This window comes from Tachypleus tridentatus, chromosome 13 (genome assembly GCF_004210375.1).
Source record: "Tachypleus tridentatus isolate NWPU-2018 chromosome 13, ASM421037v1, whole genome shotgun sequence".
In the NCBI taxonomy this organism is placed as follows: domain Eukaryota; kingdom Metazoa; phylum Arthropoda; class Merostomata; order Xiphosura; family Limulidae; genus Tachypleus; species Tachypleus tridentatus.
In genome coordinates, this window is record NC_134837.1 from 53,811,813 (window position 1) to 53,836,125 (window position 24,313).

Genomic DNA, 24,313 nt, shown 5'->3' on the forward strand with positions numbered 1-24,313 from the left:
ATTGTGTTACTCATGCTATGATAATACAGTCTTGAGCATAATATTTGCTTATTTTGCAACAAATAAAATCATTACTATTAAAATATAATACAAACATACTTTGCGCTGTCAAACTGAGAAATGCATGTTATGTTGAACATGTACATATGCAATTTGTACAATGAAACAGGTTTTGTGGAAACCATGAACAATTTATTAGAACAGAAAATAATTCTGCCAGACACCTGTAGAAAGATGTGTAATTCAGCATTTCACCTGTCACGACAAACCATATCCAAACATATATAATTACAAAATAAGAAAGCAAATTATCATAAATAACATCATGACCTGATATCAGTTCATATTAAACATTAAGTATGTTGCTGGTCCTTCTCTTACTCTAATTACCTCTACAAAGCGATGTGCATGCTGTCCATGACCATAATAATGTAATTCATTAACAAGTAAGACAGTGTGTAGCAATTAGTGAAAGTCATAAACCATGGGACATTTGAGAGCTTCTCTTAACTACAGATAACAAAAGTACATGGTGTTGTGCATCTAACTTATCCAAGTTCCAGAATCTCTGAGTATCCCTACTGCATCATACCCAAAACATTGGTAACACCTCAGCCAAGTGTTGGCTGAGAATCTACGAAAGATATACTTCAGCCATAAACACAGTTCCCTCTTGGTGAAACTAAAGAAATGTCTTAACTTTAGCTAAAGTAACTAAACAAAAGTATTTGAGTTGTTCCTTAAAGATGCTCATGTTCGAGCAAAAAAAAATCTTGTTAGTTGTCAACATTTCAAGAGAATTACTCAAATGGTCTATCTGAGTAGCAAGCACTTTACTGAACATGCTGTCTGGTCCTTACTATAAAACGTATAGTGGCCTTACGTGCAGTAATGGAGCTGTGTTTTATTTGAGTGTGTGCTGATATATGTTGGTAACAACATGAACGTTAATCCTGGCTGATGAAAATTTTAGTTCATGTGTTTTAGTTCAGCTGAATTCTACCACCAATAATTTATTTCATGATGCCTAAAAAGGAAGAGTAGATGATTTGAAGACTCCTAGATGAAACTACAGGCACCAAGCGGGGTTGTAGCTTTAGAAAGTAAGTTAAAAAAGTTAGCAAAGTGTATGTGTGTTATTCTTATAGCAAAGCCACATCGGGTTATCTGCTGAGTCCACCAAGCGGAATCGAACCCTTGATTTTAACGTTGTAAAGCCGTAGGCTTACCCGCTGTAACAGCGGGGGACAGTTAGCAAAGTAATTTCCTCAAACTTCAGAGGCAATAAGTGCCATACTGATGTTTGATGGAATCCTGTGCAGCGTATAAATTCGGTACCTCAAATATCCAAAAATCATGTTGCGCGAAACATACAATAAATTATATAAACTATTATAATCATTACAAAGTATGTCTTTTGAAAAATAAAATTTTGTATGTACTTGTATTGTTATTCATTCGAACAATCGGCGCATACCTCCTCGAAATAGTGCCCTATGTAAATGAACCACTTGCACTATCTAAAGTACAATCCTGAAGGTAATCGATTTTAACCTGCTAGACCATGGAAATATATATAACAATGATGTTTGTATATAGTAATATATGTGTTTGCTTGTTTATTTTGAATTTCGCTCAAAGCTACTCGAGGGCTATCTGCACTAGCCGTTCCTAAGTTAGCAGTGTAAGACTAGAGGGAAGGCAGCTAGTCATCACCACCCACCGCCAACTCTTGAGCTACTCTTTTACCAACGAATAGTGGGATTGACCATAACATTCTAACGCTCCCACGGCTGAAAGGGTGAGCATTTTTAGTATGACGGGAATTCGAACCCGCGACCTTCAGATAATGAGTCGAACGCCTTAACCCACCTGGCCATGCCGGGCATAATATATGTGTATAAATAAAAGTGTATGTGATCTTACATATAAGAATTTTATATGAAGGTATCCATGACTGTTGTATAACACAAATGAATCAGTTACACAAGTTACATGGTTAAGCAGCATGTGGTTGAAAATGAAAGATATTATGTGGATATTAAAATCTTGTGACATGAAGTTAATCGTGATAATTCACCTGGAAGGTATTATTGGAAGATAAAATTCACCTGTTATTTTGATTGTTACTTGCGAGATGCTGTTTCAGTTTCGACATTGAAATATTAGGCATACAGTCAATTTGTATGGAATTATAAGAATACTAAACTCTCATTAAGTGTGAGTGTAAACAGCACCCGGATTTTTATTAATGGTGATGCAGAATACTATAATTAGAATGAATTGAAATATCTATGAATGTCAGCCATCCTGACTGGTTGCAAAAAAATTTCTTTGATCTTTTCTGCAGCATAATGGTTCACTTCGACGAGAACCAGTGCATTCGAGGTTTCTTTTACAGTGAAGTATTAGATTAACCATGAAACCACTGGCACACTCTTTAAATTCCTTTCTGTGCATGTAACAAAGCGTTACTAAGTTAAGTTCAAAATTTAATTAACGCACTTTACCATGAAAATGCTTTAATGAACTTAACATTATCAAGTAGGATATAATTCAAAGTTTTATATTATTTAATTTTCTCTTCCTTTATTTTAAAAGAAACCTCTTAAAACAATAATTAGGTTTTCATTTGTCTTGTCATGTGACCTGCTCGTGGTCACAAATATTTTAAATTTTCTTTCTTTTATTTCAGCTGTGTTGTGCCTCAGTACTGATTTTACAATGGCAGTCAAAGTACACACATATACATTGTTACTACTAAGTTTAATTCTAAGAACTCAATTATAAAAATGAAGTTAAAAAATTTTTCCCCACCAGTAGGATAATATATATTATATATATATATATATGACAAACAATTAGAAAGGGTTTTTACTATAACAGATTAGATATAAATGGCAATTTTCAGACTGTTGGTATAACTGTGATAATAAACCCGCATGAGGACCAACATGTACATTCTCGCCATGAAACTGTATTAAGCAGTTACCACTTATATTAACTTGACACTAAGGCATTTTCCATTAGAAACTGTGTGAAACTTCATGCCCAGTTAATAACAGTACAACAAAATAGGAAATTTGGAAGTAATCTTAATCTGATAACTTGAATGATATTTAAGATGCACAAGAAAGAAACAGGTTAGACACACAAGTTTCATAGTGAAAACAATCTTTACTTAGATACAAAAACTATGGCAGTTATAGTTAAAGAACAAAACTGCCCTAATAATATTAGGACTTTAACGTGTGTAAAGTACTTTAGAAAGGTTTGTTACTATAACGGATTAAATATGAATAGCAATATTCAGACGATTGGCATAACTGTGATAATAAAGTTGTATTAGATATGAATTGTTATCGCACTAGCATTACAGAGTTAAAAAAGTGTTCTTCCCACCAGCAGGAACCATGCCTACTAACAATTGAAAAGGTCTGTTACTATAACGGATAATATATGAACGACAATCTTCAGACTGATGGCATAACTGTGATAATAAACTCACAATAATCACCCACATGATAAAACTTTGCAAGCAACAAAAACTGCCACTTCATGTTATCAGATCAGTGTGTAAATTGCAATCTTCAGACTATTAGCATAACTGTGATAATAAAGATGCATTAGATATGAATTGTTACCCATGCAAAGCTTGTGATATGAATGTCTAATAGTTACTTATACATCATCATGTAGATGGTGATGTATCATATGTGAGAGAGCTAAAAATGTCAGTTGTCTTGCTGGAACTGAGGTCTCCTGGAGTTTACAATACTTCCTGCTAGTTTAGTTCTCCACACTTTGTTAGGGCACTCGACTCGTAATCTGAGAGTCGCGGGTTCGAATCCCCGTCACACCAAATATGCTTGCTCTTTTAGCCGTTGGGGCTTTATAATGTGACGGTCAATCCCATTACTCGTTGGTAAAAGAGTAGTCCAAGAGTTGGCAGTGGGTGGTGATGACTAGCTGCCTTCCCTCTAGTCTTACACTGCTAAATTAGAGATGGCTAGCGCAAATAGCCTCGTGTAGCTATGGGCGAAATTCATAAACAAACAAACCAAGCAGTCCAATTGCAAATGTCACCATCATTACTGATTCCTGTGAATGAAGCACTGTATTCCCTTTCTGATCTGTCTCAATACAGGTGCAATGTTACCAACCAAAGATGCCAGCAGGCATACCTGTTTCTCTAATTGGAGCATCATATCACAAAACTAGCGAAAAGTTGTCTGGAACTTGAATCCTCTTTACGAGGAAGATCAGGACTAGCCGTTCCTAATTTAGCAGTGAAATACTAGAACAAAGGCAGTGAGTCATCACTACCCCCTGCCAAATCTTTGCTACTCTTTCACCAGCGATTAATGTGATTAAATGCTAAATTATAACGCCCCCACAGCTGAAATGACGAGCATGTTTGATGGGATGGTTCAAGGTACACTACTTGCAAGCCAAGTTAGTTGACACAAAGAAGGCCTTGGTTATAGCCAGCAACACAATGGAAAACAAAAAAAAAACTTTCTCACTCGATGATCAGATGGTGGGGTTAATAAGATGAGTGGAAGAATAGTCTCGTGTTTGCTATGGGTGAGTAAATATACTTTGTAATGTTATTTTCTTATTAATTTAAGTGTATATACTTTGTGTCTCTATCTCAGAATTTCGTGTTCATTTTTCTTTTTCGTTTTTTATCATTTTTTATGATGCATTATTTATATCAATGAAAAGTGTGATTGTAATTTGCTTATATTTCTTTCATAATGCAAAGTGTCCTTCATTACGTATTTTAAGATTGCGATTCTTCCCAAGTATTCATTAAAATTGATTTTGTATTATTTGTATTTGGATCATTAAATTTTGTGCTTTATTAAACATGTTTTGCTATTGATTTTGTTATCATTGGCTTTTGTGTTTGAGTTTTCAAAGTTGTTTAAATATGATTTAATACAATGGTTTATTAGTTGAATGCTATATTTTATATTTGTTGCAAAAATGTCATTGTGACATGTACGTATTAATTTTTAAAGGTTTTTCCTTGTATCTATGTTAAACAACATTTTGATATTTCTATGATTATTTATCTCATACATATTAAAGAGTTTAATGAGTAATTTCAATGTTTAAACTGTATCCTGTATAACACTGTGCAATGTATGTACATTTCTGTGAAACATTAGCGTGGACGTGTATACAATGTGTTTTGCAAGAATGTGATGCTATATTTATGTTTAAAAATTATCTATTTTGAATTAATTTTACGAAGGGTTTTATTTAGTATTCTCAGGAATTGTTTCGTGCTATGCTTTGTTTGGTTTCTTTTAAAATCAGATTATAGTTGTAAGCTATACTATTAAATTTCAGTTCGGGGTTTTATTTGCTAGAAGAAGCTAATTACGTTGATAATGCAATACACCTAGATAATTCACAGAAGTTAAGACTTCTTGGAAATCTAATAATGTTTCTATCTTACTTCATGATCAGGTTGTCATCTTGAAATTTAGTCAAAGTTTTATTTTATTTTTCAAAATAATCACAATTTCGACATTAACGTCCTGATGTACTCTGTCATTGGGTGGATTACTTTGAGTAATATTGGAAAAAATAATGCCAAGTCTATACCACATAATAACGAAATTATTTCTTCAGTAACATTTAAAACAGGCTATATTCACTTATAAGCCTATATTACCTGTTTGTTTGTAGTTAAGTGCAGAGCTACACAATGGGTTAGCTGTGTTCTGCCCACCACGGGTATCGAAACTGGGTTTCTAGCGTTGTAACTCCGCAGATATACTTCTGTGCCACTGAGGGCTAACTTAATTGCATAATTATAGATCCTCTGTTAAACAGCTAAAGCAGTTTAAACTAAATCACAGACAAACAGATGCATTAACTGTCACCACTTAAACTTAATGTAATTACTGAGTACCCATTAATTGTTTTGAAACTATTCTTATAGTTTCTTTATTTCTACATACTACGGAAAATTATTAAATTCTACAGGTTTTAAACTCCACGACCTTTTGAGATATCTCGAATTATCACCATGATTAACTTTCAACAGACATCAAAATTAAAATATTAAAAATATATATTACAATTCCATAAGAGCAATTTTCACAAATATTGGGTGAAGCATGAATTTGTTATTGAAGAGTTTGACTTGCGCTTTTTTAAATTAAAGTTTGGTTTGTTTTGAATTTCGCGCAAAGCTACACGACGGTTATATGCGTTAGCCGTCCCTAATTTAGCAATGTAAGACTAGATGGAAGGCAGCTAGTCATCACCACCTACCGTCAACTCTCTTACCAATGAATAGGGGGATTGATCGTAATATTATAACGCCTCCACGGTTAAGAGAGCGAGCATGTTCGGCGTTACGGATATTCGAATTCGTGACCTTCGGATTACGAGTCAAGTGCCTTAACCACCTGGCCAAACTCTCGATATGATATCGAAAAAGTTTCGAATCAGATAGAAGACACAATATTTACAAAAATATTGTGTCTCTTACATTATTTGTAATAACAGTTATTGTAAATTGTATTATTGTTTGTATATTAAAATATATGTTTTGAGAAAGAAAACCTTGTTTTAGTCTTATTGGCAAATATCATAAATTCTGGCAGTTTTATGCGTAATAAACCATACTATGTTCGGGAATCTTCCGAGTTCGTCGTGTTAACGAAGCGACCACAGCTTTCATAACCCTTAGTTGACTTCGATATAGCGTCAGTTTGTTGCAGTAAAAAGATGTAAGCGGGAAGTTTCTCAACTTGTTTCTCCTCTTTGAGTAATCGTCATTTTAATTTTTTCCCCATTTTTCTGTGCCTATGCCTCACACTTTTACTTATTACACACAATATTCAATATTCGAAGCATTTTAAATGACCAACAATGCTTCACTTGTGTTATGTGAAACTGTTTCCAGGAGCGAGATAACTGTTGTTTTTCTGCTCATTCAGCCATTTGGGTCTGCAAATATACTGACAAATTCCACTAGCAACCTACTGAGTATTGAGTGCTTGTCAGTATACTGAGCACGTACTTTTTGTATTGTCATCAATCAGATGCTATCTTCAGCGCCCTCTTTCTCACTAACTGCACTCATAACCATTACTGCCATATACTATTGAAAAATGATAGGAAGTTGATTCGAAAAAACTCTCTTCCGTTCCATGATTAATTGTAGAGTTTTCTTTTGATAAGTAGCATCCTGCATTTAAAACAAAATTTCCATAAATTAGCAGTGCAAGACTAGAGGTAAGGCAGTTAGTCATCACCACCCACCGCCAACTCTCGGACTTATCTTTTAGCAACGAATAGTGGGATTAACCGTCATTTATAACGCCCCCACGGCTGAAAGGGCGAGCATGTTTGTTGTGACGGGGATTCGAACCCGCGATCCTCATATTACGAGTCGAGTGCCTTAACCACCTGGCCATGCCAGGCCTAAACAGGTTGTAACTCCATCGGTATTTATTTCCTCGCAAATGCTATTTGATTTTGAAGAGGTTGCACAATCATTTAGAAAATGTTAAGTTTTGTCATAAAAAGGGAATGTCATGAATTTGAGTTTGTACACTGTTTTGTTTGTAATTAAGCACAATGCTACAACATAGGTTATCTGTGCTATGCCCATAACTGGTATCAAAACACAGTTTCTAGTGCTATAAGTCTGCCACTGGGAGGCAAAGTTTGTTGCTTGTTTTCATTAATCACTAGCGTATTTAGGTAGAGGTCAGATTGGCCTCACCCCAAGGCCACATTGATAATTTTTTATATGTAAAATTACATAGCCCCTGGGCCCACACAACCTTATATACACTAGTCTTTAATTAGAAATATCCACAAGTTACTGCTCTACTAGTAATGTTTGTTTCTTAAATTTGTTAAAATTTTTGGTGACTATAACTTTGAAATTTCATCAAATCAGAACAAGCAAGCACAATGTTTTGAGATGTAGGAGCAAGTGAGAGTTTGAATTTGATATAATGAAGGCCATACTCAAATTCAGAAAAGATACCTAAAACATGTCAGTCATGTTGAATGAAATACAATCCACCATTATGAAGCAAAAATAACACAAATGTAAGTGTAATTTAGGATGAGCTATTACCACATATGAAGTTGGTGCTTCAATGAAACAACTCCAGCAGAAAAACTGGTGAGATGAAAGCACACAAGTGTTTGCTAATATCATAATTGGACAGAGAAAAATAAAGAAAACCTAAAATGTTCTTTCTTATTATATATAAAAAAAGATACTTATCTTTTTCAACATAATATTTTTGGTCAAAAAGCAAGTTACTATACTGGCATTTGGCAAATTAGGTTTATTATACAGTTATTACTAGTTTATAGTTTACTATCATTAATGAGGACTAACTCACCATTAGATGTTAAATATGAAAAAAAATGTAATCTTAAAAGACTGTTACTGACTAAACATAATTCAGCATATAGAACTAATTTTCAAACAAGTTCTTATAAAGATAAAACATTTTTGCATAAAAAATTGTAGGTTCAATAAGTCAATTGTTTCTTATTATAGCTACATCAAAGTTATTTCATTAATTACTAGTAATCTGTATTTTAGACTAGTAAAACAGTATATACTATACTAACAAGTCTCACTTGAAAATTGAAATTTTCAGTTGCCTACTTAACCTTCAAAATATATAAAAAATACACTTTCCTTCAGTGTGTGTGTGTGGTTAAATAAAGTTTGTTTGAAAGTAAGTACAAAGTTACACAATGGGCTGTCTGTGATCTGTCAACCATGGTTATCAAAACCTGTTTCCTGGCATTGCAAGTACACAGACATACCACAGTGCTACTGAAGGTGGGGGTGTTAAGAGGACATGGAAAACAATTTTAGTTCCTTTTGGACTATAAAGGTGCACCAAGGCAAAAGATTCATGTTCCACTCACTCTCTACTACATTATCATAAAACTTACGTAAAACATTTATGAACAAATCATGAAGACAGATGTGCAAGATAAAATGCATCCACATAGTCCCTCATTACTCCAACGGTGTGAGTTTTATTTCAGGAAGAATAAGAGCTATAACTCTACATCTCCAACACAAGCTTTAAATGTGCTAATCACTTAGCTCATAGAGGTTTTATAGCTTATTAAATTATATTTAAACTGAGATTATAACGTAATTTATAGTATATCAGGCATGAGCTCAATGATTCACAAAAATAATATAATGGTATATAATAAAATTTGATTAAGCATAAACATTTTGAGCAGTGACTGCTGGGTGTGATTACTGATTTATGTAAAATGCTGTCAACTGGAAGGTTTAATTTTTTATATATCACTGAACATGCGCCACACTATCAACAGTGAGTCATTATAACTGACAATTTTCTTGTTCCAATAAAAGTATGGAGGAAGACTACAAGAGCTAAATATTGATTTCATTCCCTCTGGTCAGAAGTTTTAAATTAGGAACGGTCGTGTCAACACCTTGTAATCTCTGAGCTGACCATTTAGTCTATGTGCCATATAGGTATTTTTAAGACCAAAAATATCACAACTTGACTCAGTACAACAGTGCAACCCCCATTAGAAACTCATTAAAATCCCCTATTATACCTAGGTATTTGAATGAATCAATTAATTTTGATTTTTCATAATAATTTAGCATATGTTAAACACCATTACTGTCAACATAACAATAGAAAATCATTTGTATACTAAAAGCTGCAGTGGTTATTTAATTATCAAGCCTAGCTTTACAATAATTTTTCTTAATTACTTTTGTGACACTATTTTTGGTAATACTAATTAAAGACAATATATTTTTCAATGTACATACAAAAGTGAAAATAAATTTGTTGAAAAATATTAAGAATGAATATTATACTTTAATGAACAATTTCAGGTCCCACATGATCCTTGTGAAAATGTTATCCAATTTCAGATCACAAAATTATTTTGATTAAGTGTAGAATTATTTACAATAAGGAAACAAGCTTTTCTATATTTCTTTGTAATATTTTCAATGCCTTATACACTAAAGATAGTGAAAAAGTTCATTTTTAAAGTTATTTTAAGAAATTGAATTACAAATTTAGATTACACATATCAACAAAAATGTTAGTATATTTGAAAAGTATTGCTGTGTAAGTATACTGACTTCGTTTTTCATGCAAATGATTCAGTGAAGTTTAAAATATTGCAACTTCAAAGAACACTTTTTTAATAAGAAATTTATTACCAATTAATCAAATCTTCATACCCAGGTAACTTATTTTAGATACGTAATGCCTGGGTATGAGTAATCCAGTAAAGTCTGTACATATAAAAAAAACTATACATACTTAAAGAAAAGAAAGAAAGTTTAATTTTTAATATTGATTGTCAAATATACAAATAAACATAACAAAATGAACTTTATGAAAATTTAATAACAAACGAAAAATAAATGCTAAAACATAAAACATTTAACCCTTAAACAAATGATGGCATTTTGTGTTATTAAAAAACTCCAGCTATTAACACAGCCAAGGTTTTCAGAAATCGAGGTTAAGATACTTTTACATTCAATACTTACAAAATAATACATTATGCCTTAAATTATAATATCACTCAGGAAATGAAATTTTTACTTTGCTTTGCTATTTTAGAGGCATAATAAGTTCTAATGTCACAAACTAGTTGTAATTAATATATGTTGTTCAATTTATGATGGCATGCAAGTTTTAAAAAGTCCTAAACTTTGTTTAAACACACATCTTTTGATCTTCAACATACACAATTCTTGCAAACAGAAATCAAACACTTCATATAAAAGTTCAAATGACAAGCTACTCAAATAAATCTAGTTTAATGATCAGTATTAACAAAAATGTTTGTAAAACGGATATTTCTTAACAAAACGAGATATGAAAAGCTGTTCTACACCAACACTCAGTTGGGTGAAGCCCTTACACAACAAGTTTGTGTGTGTATGTAAACACTTAAGTTATTCAAATTCGAGTTACTAACAAAAGAATTACTACAAATGCCATGCAGGTTGAAATAAACTTAATTCAAATGAAAAGTGCACACACCTTCAGTTAATATAAAGAATCTTATACAACAAAATGTGTTTAATGAATAACTTTGTTTCAATATCACAAATCACACAAGCTCACCAGAAACAGATACATACTCTTTATATAATATTTAAAGAATGTTTATACTTCAATCATCAAGCTAGAGACAACATAAGTATTTAAAATAAATTGTTTCAAGTTCAATTTTTTTTACAAACAAGCAACCTTTTGATCTTTCTAAAGATAATAATTATTGCTCCAAACATACTGAATCAGTAATAACATAGTTTTATTTTAAGCACAGCACAGGAGTTGAAACATTTATGAATCTACACATAATTAAAGAACTATACAATCAGAGTTAAACTACTAGTGATGTGTGAGTACCAAAGTATATCTTAATAACTGATAGCAATCAGCTGTGGTTTCTGAAATACAACTGATGCTAAAAGTAACATGAAAGAAAATTTGGCTTACAAAGTTTTGAAAATTACTATGTAATAAATATACAGTAACATCTTACTGTTTCAAAAGTACATGCAATTGAAAACAAAGTATCTGAGAAAAAATTAAAAATGTCTTGATTAGCATCCAATAAAAATTTGTCACAGAAACTTGATCTATTTTAATCATGTACAATACATATCACTAGTTTCTTTGTTACTATTATTTCATGAAAACATGTGAACTAAAAAAAGTTTAAAAAATGACACAATTTGAAAATATCTTACTTAAAATCTTAGCCCTACCTTAAATTGCAACAATAGTGTCAATAAAACATTAATATTTTTACTAACATTAATAAAGTTAAAACATTTCTTTGATTAAAATTTTTATTGAAATATTTTGCACTTTGTTTTCATTTCACTTACACTGAACATGTAAATTACCATTATGACTCACAATTGTGGATTAAATACTAGAACAGTGAGATGCATGGCTCCATTATCATTTCGGAAAGTTCTGTCTGTCATGTTCTTTTAATAGAAAACATTACCAAAAAATATGAACTGCATAGTACCTAAATTGATATTAATCAACCTATTATAAAATGTTTACCTTCTGTCTTTTGGGAATACATAAATAAAAATAAAGGCATTTTATTGTCATTCCCACTACGATAAAATCAACTCATTTTCTGCTACAATAGGATCAATTCATTTCTGCTGTTACTTCAGAGCACCAAAAGATTCCAATAATAATCACTGCAATTACAGAAACTACCTATAAATATGACTGGTGACTGTCAAAGAAATTAAAAAAACAAACAACATCAACATATACGTAAGTTACTAATAAATTCTGATGCAAAGGCTAACTTCATCACAAATATTAACACACATACACACACAAGCAGAAGTAATTGATCTGGTTTTGCCACACACAAAATAGTTTAGAAATTGTGAAAGAAAATTTCATCACACTTTCATGTGATGAAATAACATCAATGCATTGAATCATACATATCTAAGAAAGATCTACTTTTTTAAAAATGAAGTCAACGAGACACCTAATATTTTGATAAAAATACACTGTAAAAGACTGGAATGTTATATACAAATCAGAAAAAAACTTTTAAGTACTAGGTAAAAGTGAGGCAAAATTTCTCTTTTAACAAAATTACAAATAATTTCCATATAAAAAATCACATACAATACAGAATACTTTCCTATTTTGTTTAATAAACTTAACTAGCTACATGAGTAGTTAAAAAAGAAAATTTTGATTCATAGCAATTCATCTTTTAATCAATTTACCAAACCTTTTTTTTTTCTTTTTTTAAACTTCGTTAGGCAGATCTAATTACTTCAAGCATCCTGGCTCGGCTGTATTTTGAATACTCTCTACAAATTTTAATATATTGTTACTTTTGTCAACTTATATATACATTACTGAGCTACTTCCAATAAAACTTTATTCATTACATAAGTTAATTTTTTGAATCATCCTGCCATGATCAAACAGTAATTTAAGCCACTTACCATGTTTTGTTAAAACTGATCAAATAAATAACTCCAATTAATTTAAAAGAATGCATAATAAGTAAAAAACAGAGAGAGCTTACAGGATTTTATATTTCCTTCATAGTGTCAAATCCCTACTAGTGTCCTGTTATGTCACTTATTACAACCTTCTATTATGTCTAAACAACAAATTACAAAATAGATACTGAATTAGATGAGCAAAATTTCACTGCCAATGAAATACAAGACAGCAATAACTAACTAATTTATCACTGTTCACTTACCAAAAGCACCAGAGATGAATGAGCACATTTTGAAATAAAAGTAAGATATGAGTGCAGATCTCATTTGAGCCACAAAGCTAAACAAACAGATTTAAAACTCCATATTTAACTTGCTTCACAAAAATCTTTACATGTAAATTGGACAGCCATTTTCCAACACACCTTAGCAGTGACATCAGAAAATCAATATTACAAAACACACTTACATCAACATATAACCAAGCAGTAATAAGCATAATAATAAAACCATGAAGTAGCCTTGTTAAAGTTTAGAATACAATATTCTATACTTTTCATTTTATTGTAAAAAAACAGCTCTCCTGGAAGGTTTTACTTCAGTAAACTGTATGGATGAATTCTTAATACATAAACAAGACTTACCAAAACATTAGTTTGATTTAAAACAAACTTCTTGATCCATCATCCCACTCATACTACCAGAGCTTTCAAAAAATATTTAAAATATTAATAACTAACACAACTACTTTAACAAGAAGCACATTATCTTCTAAAGGTCACCTCAAAACTTCCAAATACATAAATCACCTAAAAATACAAATGAATAATAATCTTCGATAGACTTTAATGTCTAATTTTTTTATTGTTTTCAAAATAAACTTATAGATTCTTCAGTTGTTCAATGACAGTCTTATTCTCAAAATGTCTGATCTTCCAGAGATCAACTAACAAGAAATTTTAAACTTAATATGAATAGGCATCTCTCTAAGAAATGTTTTGCTCATTTTCAATATCTGATGTAAATTTTATTTTCTACAATATAATCCTATAAGGTCCTCTTACCCTTCAAGAGCAAAACTAAGACTTTTCTTTGAATAAAAACAAACTGAACCTCTTCCTGTCCTTGAAAACTTAATAACAAGCATTTTAAAATTACAAACATTTACAGCTTCAACAACTGACAGAAAATCTCGTCTTTCATAAATAATTTTGATTGTAGCAATTCATAAAAGCAACCAAAATTATATTATTGTTACTTTTCAACAAGATTTCCTGTTTTTGTAATAAAACAAGCCTGAACTTAACAACAACTCTTATATAATTTTCAAATACAATACTTTTATTAAAGGCTAGATTATCTTAGCACAGCTGATAGTAATATGTATTATCTTTTCTAGTGCTCTGCCTTGCTCTTTCTGGAGATCTTCCTTCAGGTGATGAAAAAGCCCAATGGCTTGGACACAATACTGATTGTTCTCAATTCTCATATTAATATATGAATGTTATTGTTGAGAATGAACCTAAAAAGATATTTTCCTTACAGTTTACTTTTTTTTTAACTTTGTAAATACTTACAGAAAAAACAATTAACAATGTACATTCAATATACTGATATTATTAAATTCATATTTGTTTTACAAGTTCTTAGGAGCAGTTACATTTATAACACCCTGTACACTATACACATAAAACAAGTTTATTGCCTTCAAAACATTTTTTTTTGTATTTCTTTGGGAAATAAACTAAAAATCAAAATAAACTTTAAACTTCAAGAAAAAAGCAAAACCCTCAGCAAATATGTAGAATTAACATTGAATTTAACTGTTCTCCTCCACAAAATTAGATGTTAAAAGGGATGCAAGTTTATTAATAAATAACTGGCTTATCAGCTTAAACAATGAACAAATACTGATAGAATGTTGCACATTAACTATATAACTGTTGCATACAACTAATCCAAAAAAAAAAAAAATTATTGGCAGCTTGTTAAAATTTCTTACAAGGGGATTTCCCAGAACATTTTAGTCTTTAACTGAACTAAGATAAGTACAAGTACTCTTTCAAATCTGTCATACTTGCTAATAAAATTATGTAACAGAAGTATAACATTAAATTTTTTATTCTCCTTCATAAACGAATGAGCATACAAAACCTGGTGTAAAAACATGATACTCATAATTAAACACTATATAATATAAAGGCATATTAATACACAATAAAAACACTACTCATGATCATGCAAGTAAAGTAGAAACTTTGAATTGTGCAGCTCTACACCCATGTGTTGTTTTTCTTTCTTTTTGTAAACTAAAAACAAAACACTTTTTGATTCCTCTATCAAAATTCAGTCTTAAAGTTAAATATATTGTGTCGTGTTTGTAGTTTCAAATGACTCACTACCACATGCAAAGAATACAATTACCTTAGTAACACCCAATGAGTATGCTGAAGTAACTACTTGTATTCAGCTGTCAAGGCCAACTTAAATAGTTAGTTTTGCCTAGCTACAACAGTAAGGTGCAACAGCAGTGAGATGCAGAAAAGTTAAAACTAACTTAGGAGAACAATTCTGAGGAGAAATAAAAAGCTGGCTCCACTTAATGTATGATTCAATTTATAACTATGGTGTATACCCATTTCTACTAAACTATTATTAATATTACTATTAGTATTTTTTAGTTCTTTGATAATTTTACAACACTGAAGGTAAAAATTGGTGAAGTCAAAAGCAGCAGGTCTAATAAATGTTAATTATTAATGCACAAAGTGATAAGTACATTGATGCAAATGTTTGAAAATAACAATGTAAATTAAATAAAAACTAAAGTTTGCTGTTTCAGATTTCCACTGAATAAAAAACATTTTAAAGCAATGGCTTTTAGCAGTGAAGAAAGTATACTCTAGTATCCCCAAAAATACAGTTGCTTGTGTTTGAAATATTTTTACAAAGATCAAATTTAGCTAACATGCAAATAACACACAAACATAAAAAAAATTACAATCCAAACTATTTAACAGTTCCCCAAAGTGTGTGGTTAAAATTGTTAAGAGAACCAGAATTCTTCAACATATAATAAAACAGGCACCCATAAACTGTTACATGCATGTTACATGTAGTTGTACATTTTTCCAACATTAAATAATTCTTTTGGGTTACCACTCATGGAATAAGTAACATTCTAAACTTTGAGGAAATTTATATTTCCTTACTTGTATCATTTTGCACTATTTGTTTAGTTGTGTTTACACTAGGGCCTCTTTTCAGCCTAAGTACCTACTTACATGGGCAAAGATAATCATCAAACAGAAATATAAAAAAATATATACAATTCTATATGGAATATTTAAAATTTATAACATGTGAACTAAAACTTCTGAAGTAACAATGAAAAAATCAGTTTGCTTATAATTTTAATAAAATTGTTATTTTATTTTATACAAGTAATCAAACATTGTGAAACAATATGCAGTGTCTTTGAATCACAACAGAGATATAAATATATACTTTAATATTCTAAAAACTTTATGGAAAAGTTTTACAAGTACAGGAATATATAAAAAATCAGGAATTAAAACCTACAACAAAGGTTAGCATTTTAAATTGTTTTTTAAAACATATCACAAAGAAATCTTTCTAATGTTTCGAAGCTGTGAATTCATACAAGTAACATAAAAAGACATTCAACTTTAAGGAAACTACATAATCTGTATACAAATCATCAAGTTTTAAACAATTTAACTGAATATATTACTTTGTAATGCAATAAAACAAAGTATACAATAGGTGTACCAAAATCAACTTACCTGGACACTTAAGAGTTAAATTAGCAAGAAACACCATTTCACACAAAAAAATATAATCATTAAGCCCAACATTAAGTGGGGTTTCATTGAAAACAGGAATACTATATGTTCATTTTTGAGCTATATCAAGGCAGGAATTCATTTATGTATTAATTTCTGCCAGAAGAGTTGCTCATCACCTCCAGCACAACAGTTAATAAATATAACTAGTGTGAACTGTTAAGTAAAATTCAAACTATAAAAAGCTCTTATGTCACCATTTCAGGCCCTTATGTAAAGAACATTTAATGAGGATTTGCATGCTTAGTAAAATTACTACACCAAAACAGAATTGCCACAAATAATTGTCAGAATCTTTGACTTTTTACTAAATAGTCCTTTTGGAAAATATTTTAAAAAACCCCTTATGTTGTAACAAAAGGTGAATTGGATCAAGGTAGATACCAATTACTTCAGATATCAGATTACTTGTAGACTTTGTTGTTAGATAAAGTGCCTTAAAACACTATATACTGAAATATTTAATGTTCTAACTTGTAAATTTAAGTCTTAAAAATATTTTAAATAATACTGTGAAGAAATAAACCACAAGAGAATGGCAAAAGAACAAACATTACAGTTAACATTTCAGACTGTTTCACACTACAACTGTGTTAAGAACAAATACATAATTGAACTACATAATCAAAGAGGCAATCAAAGAAAGATACACATTTGCCATCATTACCAATCCCAATACGACATTACTGACAGGGGAGGTGTGTCCTGATAAATGTTTATTTGTTGGAAAAATTAGTTTAATATGTTTACCCCCTTGAAGTACACATTACAACTTTTTAGAAGGTTACATCCAAAACTTAAACTACTTTGTTATCAATATTTATAAATAAATTTGACATCAAAATGTAGCTATTAACATTTGTTCCCTACATTTTCTCCCTTCTTTAATTTATCATCTCTACCTGAAATACTAAATTTAGCATCAATTACTCATTGTAATATAGACAAAGTCTAATTTTCATAGCCTTCAATTTCATTTGTTTATGGAGCCACTGATTTTAAAATCAAACACAACTGACAATAATTCTCTCTGATGTTTCATGCTATATCATATAACTAATAAAAAAAGGCAAGGTTTTATTTTTTCCATTGATGTGTAATATGTTGTCTACAGAACAATGTTATCAATTTTGTCTTCACTTTAAACATTTATCTTGTGGTGTTCAGATCAAACAGATAAGGGAATATTAAAGTCCATCTCATCTTAGTTTGGGAGTCAATTAAGTAATAATAGTTATGGGGCATTGTTTGCTTTGTGCAAGTTATTATTCTGTGTTTTTAGATACATTATCTGGGTAAATAAAATTTAGGGCACATTATAAAATATTATTTCATTGGAAATCAACAGCAAAAAACGAGATGAAACATAAGAGATACATTTCTTGTTTTCCATGTATATTTTTGATTTAATGCTACAAAGTAATTGACATGCAAAAATCTGAAACTTGTAAGATTAGATAGTGTTAAATTTTGTTAAATAAGAAAAAATTCTTCACAAGGTATGCTCATGAGCAGCTTGTGCATTACATTACTCAGTATGATAATATGAACAATGCATTTGCTAAGTAATTTACAAGTTGCATGGTGGAATTATTAGAAAAAATGCGATAGGCAATAAAACATTAAAAGTATAAATAGATGCATACTTTTATGACTGTTAAGCTTAGGATAAAAAACTGTAATTTTTTGTTATATTTGCCGTCATCCTTAAAATAAAATGAGGAATTTAGATTTACTTTGTATCTCTCTATTGTGAAAGTGAGTTAGGGCAGAGAAAATATAACAATTTAAGAGAAAGAAAGTGCAATAGTTATTTGAGAAGTTTTAAAGGTTATACAAATTAAATCTGAAATTATTCAAATGAAGAAAATATTTTTAATCTTAATATGCTACATTTAGAGAATCAAACAGGGAGGTGTCCCATCCATCTCTTTCCATTTTTGAAAATACTTGTGTACCCTACTTCTACTATGATGTATGAATAACCAATCAGAAACTCAAAATGATGTACCCAATGTATAAAACCCTTTCTTTACATGGTAGGTTCAAAGTGGTAAGACATTATCAAACTTGAAAAATCATTTTTTTCACACCCAAATACAGCTTAACTAATAAGACTGATAAGTTATGGTGGAATTCTGTGGTGTTTGTACTGTAATTTATGCTTTTTGGTTATTTCAAAATACATATATAAAACCTAAAACAAATATTTTCTACATGTGTGAAATTTTGCAGGCTTAATGAATTATGGCAAGCAGCAAACAAGTACAACATTTTAAAAGCAGAAGAGAACTGTATGCTATACTTTATTTGCTGTTCTATGTTTAAGAAAAATAAGTAAGAACTTATTTGTGAATAGTAATAATGTATAGTTACAAGAGAAAGTGTTCATACCCCTGCATCCTGAGTGGTGTTTTGCTCATAACTTAAGTATCAGGATTAGGCTCATAGAAGTATAACATCTTATAAATATTATACTAACACACATCTACATAAATTTGTATACAAATTAAATGACAAATAAACTGTTTATAAACAAATAACCAAAAATAGGAGGAGCAGAAAGTGTTCATACAGTTAAGAACATCTGAAAAAACTGATATTCCCGTAAAATTTTGTTTAGTTTGGTAAATAAACTACATTATACCATTCCAAAACTAGACACTGAATTCATAATTATTGGAATTTAGCCAGCAAAAAATGCACTTCCAGCAATTTAGAGCCATCTCCATCATTATCTGCTTGGTCATCATGGGGAACAGGAAATAACTGTCCAGTGATTTAAAAAACCAAATTATTGTAAAATACAAGTCTTTCCAGTATTGCTACACAACTTAATGTACCAAAATCTTCTGTTCAAAGCATAATTGCAAAGTTTAAGCTTACAGGATCAACTGCTAACCTCCTTCATCCCAGATGCCACACCAAAATTCCAGAAAGAACCAAGAGGAAGGTTCTCAGAGAAATTAGTAGGAACCCTTGTTTAACACATAACGACATACAGAAACTGGTAAGGGAAACTGGGGTTGAAGCAAGCCCCTCTACAGTTACGAACATGTTACCCTCTTCTGGGTTCAAAGCATGTCATCCTCGTAGAACTCCATATTTAAAGCCTGTTCATTTAAAAGCACAATTGAGGTATGCAAGAAAGCATGTAGATAAACCCTTTACCTATCGGAAGAGTATTCTTTGGTCAGACGAGACTAAAATCGAACTTTTTGGCCACAATGATGTTCGCTATATTTTCTGTACAAAGGGGAATGAAATCTTCCAAAGAACACCATCCCTACAGTTAAACACGGAGGTGGCTTGATCATGCTATGGGGTTCCTTCAGCTCTTCTGGTGTTGGCAGCCTTCACCGTGTCAACAGAATCATGAAAAAAGAAGAGTATGTTGATATATTAGGCACTTATATCAAGAACGATGCTCAAAACTTGCAGCTTGGCCGTCATTAGATCTTTCAGCATGACAATGACCCTAAGCACATATCGAAATATGTGCAATCCTGGTTGCAGAGGAACCATATAAGCATTCTGGAGTGGCCATCGCAGTCACACGATCTCAACCCAATTGAAAATGTCTGGCATGAGTTGAAGACCAGGGTTCATCAGCGTCATCTGAAAAAACTTGCAAGAGTTGGAGGCCTTCTGTAAAGAGGAATGGAAGAAAATACCAGTCAAGTACTGTCAAATGATCATGGAGGGCTATGAGGAGAGATTGCACCAAGTAATTCACCTGAAAGGAAACTGACCATTAAAGTAGATGCACGAACATTTCTGCCTCTCCAATGTTTGATTATTTGTTTATAAACAGTTTATATGTTGTTCAATTTACATAAAAATTTATGTAGATGTGTGTTAATATAATATTTATAATATACCATATTTTCATTATCCTAATCGTAATACTTTTTACATTAAGAGGAAAAAACTACTCATGACGTATGGGTACGAACATCTTCTGTCATAACTGTATGAATATACCATGTATTATAACCAAAATGTGACTGTATGTTACAAAATATCAGTCCACTAAAACACTGCCAAGACAAGTCACTTAATAGAGGCTAGTCTTATATTCCTGGATATGGTAACATAAGAGCACAAGTGCCCAATCATTGCAACTTATGTAATGTTTGTCTGGTACAGTTTAAAGGTCAATATAATAAAAATAATAAATATACAGAAATGTTTATTGTTATGAGATTCAAGCTATTTAGACTAAACACTTATGTTTTTGTGTTATAATACATTGTCATTCTAGGACAAATAAAGCATAATGTACATTTATTTCCTAATTCTTTATGGTGGTTAAGGTTGGTCAAATTTCCCAAATCCTTAGAGATTTGATAGTAAAAATAACAGATAAAATATAGATTTTGCTAAAAAATAATTTATAACCATCTGGAGGTTTTAGACTTTGTATGTGAAAGTTGAAAATTTTCTGATGCATAAGTATTTTTAATCACAAAATCAAAATAACTTCATATGTTGGATAATCAACATCTGAAAATAAAGATGCACAAGCAAATAATCAATTAAAAATTTTAAAATTTAATTTTAAAGTGACATTTTGTGTATGAATGCCTTATAATCTGCAAAATTTTGTGATGTACAAAATTCAAAAACTGCAGTATAACTGCTTTATGGTTACTTTTGAGAATATGAGGTAGATGGAAACCACTCACTTGTATTAGAAGGGTTAACAAGAAAGTTAAATGTACTTATTAATTCAATTGCTGCTCTGATGACTTAAGTTTGTTTTTAGTTTTATTTGCTTAGAATTAAGCAAAAAGCTACACAATGGGCTACCTGTGCTCTGCACACCACAGGTATCAAAGTTCAGTTTCTAGCAATGTGAGTCTGCAAACACACTGTTATGCACCTTGGAAGCTAATATGTTGATAATGATAATACACAGAATTTAAAATGGTTTACCACAAAAGAAATACTTTATTTGTCAATATTTTAAAATTCCTGGATAAAAAACATTTTCATGAAGTCATTATTGTTTTCTAGGATGATTGATTACATTATCATTTTAGATTTTCTTTGCCTAGAAATCAGCCAAAATGATTTCACACTTCAAAATTAAATCTCTGTATTTCTATCTGTAGTATCTATAATAATGTAGTATTTTTGTCTATAGAATTTTTTTTATTTGTTGTTAAACACAAAGTTATACACTGACTTATCTGCACTCTACTCACAATTGGCACAGAAACCTAGATTTAGCATTTTAAGTCTGGAAATAAACTATTGACTTATAGTGGGACTAAAATACTTGATTTTTTTTTCTTTGGGTGTGAAGTAACAAAGCTGAAAATACTTAACAACTAACAATTATCTTAGAGCATACTTTCAATTAAATACTTTCATATTTGTACAGGTACTTAAATGTCTCAACCAAAAATAATTATTGAAAAAAATTACAAATTTTCAAAAATATTTCATAGTAAAGACAACATTTATTTATTTTTACTACTTACTTTCACTGTGCAGATGTTGGATAAGAAAGACTTCCTGCAACCCCTGGGGACTGAGGAGGAGTGTCCAGGCATTGCTCACTTATTGTCCGAAGTGGTGGATACCTCGGTTCTGGTGTGAGGGCTTCAGGAGTGGAGTCGGCAGAGGATGAAGCAGGTGATCGGCCACTAAAGTTTCGAATCTCATTTACAAACTCATTTGGAAGAGAAGATCCAACAGTAAAATGCATAGCCATACTCTGTAGCCATGTTTCCATAATTTCAAATGGTGGCCTGTAGATAGATATTTTGTTTCATACCTGTATTATGTAATAACTGCACACACCTTTAGAGAGCAATATTGTAATAAAAGGAATGTATAATGAAGTCAAAACCAAATTTTCTTCAGCTTTTTTGTTAAAAAAATCAAGAAATACAAAAAGGCAAAAACCTGTAATTTTACTTACAAGTTCAACTTTTATGACTAAATCAAAGGTGAAACAAAATCTTACCTTTTCTCAGGATCTAGATCACAGCAATGAAAGGCTACAAGGTAAAATGGTTCAGGACACTTTGAACAAAACTTTTCCCTGAAAATTGTAGTGTTTAGACCAAAGTCTGAACTTCGTGGTAAAAAGTCAGGATCAGCTTGAACTCTACCAATAATCTGGAAGTAAATAAGAAATAATGAAAACTTTTCACTTGAATTAATGATAACCTTTATTCAGAAGAACTGATGAATGAGCAAACTAGTCTTACTTTTCCTGAAGCAGGTCAACCAGTGGTAACAATAAATGTGTGGAATGAGCTCTAATTTACATCATTCCTCAGAAATGACTGACAGTTTTAATACCAAGAAAGTAGTTCAAGTTAACAGTAACAACAAATTACTTATGTTCAAAGTAAATGAATCAACTTTTAAACTGAACATTTTCCTAATCTTAAAATGTATTTCCAATAATACTTATCTCTACTGACACTAATAGCTATTACTCTACCACCAGTGTTTGTTCTTTGCCCATCTAAGCACAGGTTTGATTTTTTTTTTTTTTTTTTTTGCTTGCTTGAAAAATAGTTGAACAAAACTATAACCAAGCATAAAATATTCAATCACAAAATAAATAAATTAATATCTTCACTAAACAGTATTTTATACCATGACAAACCCCTCTTCAAGAGAAATATTTTCAATTTTTATTTTATATATATTAAAAGACTGTCCTTAGTACATACAAAAAGTCTACTCACAGTTTGCTGTCTCTTTCATGGTTTCAATGCAGAATCTGTAGTTCTGCAAGTTTAATGCCAACCTCATGCCTCACCCTGTCAATCTTGCATCTTTGGATGCATGCAAGTGGTTGATGGTCTGTTTGAATGACGAACACCTCATATAGTTATAGAACTTCTGAATGGCAAATATGATGCCCAGATACACTAATTCCGTCATGGAATATTTATTCTCACCATTTAACAACATTTTAATTCTAGATGTTACCAGAAACAGTTTTTCTTCATGTTCTTGTAAGAACACTGCCCCACTTCCAATGTCTTATATAACTGTTTCCACTTCACCTTGTTGGACAAGCCTTTCTTAGTCAAATTAGTCAGTGGTGCAGTAATTTCAGCATAATTTGGAATGAATTTCCTGTAATAATCAGCTAATCCACAGAAGGGATCTGACTTGCTGCTTGGTTGTTGGAGCTGGTGTTACTTGGATGCAAGTCATCTTTTCCTTTTCCATAGCTATCTATCAGTCTCCCACTTTGTGTCTAATAAACTCCAGAACAGAATATCTGATATAGCACTTCGATGGTCTGATACTGAGTCCTGTTAACCTCACTCACCACAACAGCTAAGTCTCTTCAGGTGGTCTTCCCATTTTGCAGTGTGTGTCATTATGTCACCAATATAGTGCTCAATGTTGGTGATATTGCACAACA

General features: G+C 31.2%; 1 protein-coding gene across 3 annotated transcripts in view; it reads right to left on the minus strand.

Annotated features, from left to right (window-relative positions):
• The window catches only part of LIMK1 (LIM domain kinase 1), a 69,948-nt gene that overhangs the window by 4,927 nt on the left and 40,708 nt on the right, over positions 1 to 24,313 (minus strand). Inside the window, exons 12-14 of one of the 3 annotated variants that reach the window (XM_076480340.1) lie at positions 22,886 to 23,040; positions 22,398 to 22,667; positions 10,341 to 14,564 (exon numbers count right to left, since the gene is read on the minus strand). In XM_076480340.1, the coding sequence (XP_076336455.1) occupies positions 22,400 to 22,667; positions 22,886 to 23,040 (423 nt within the window). In that variant the 3' untranslated portion in view covers positions 10,341 to 14,564; positions 22,398 to 22,399. Of the gene's footprint in view, positions 1 to 10,340; positions 14,565 to 22,397; positions 22,668 to 22,885; positions 23,041 to 24,313 lie in introns of those variants that run through there. The other 2 variants (XM_076480341.1, XM_076480342.1) reach the window with 2 other exon arrangements.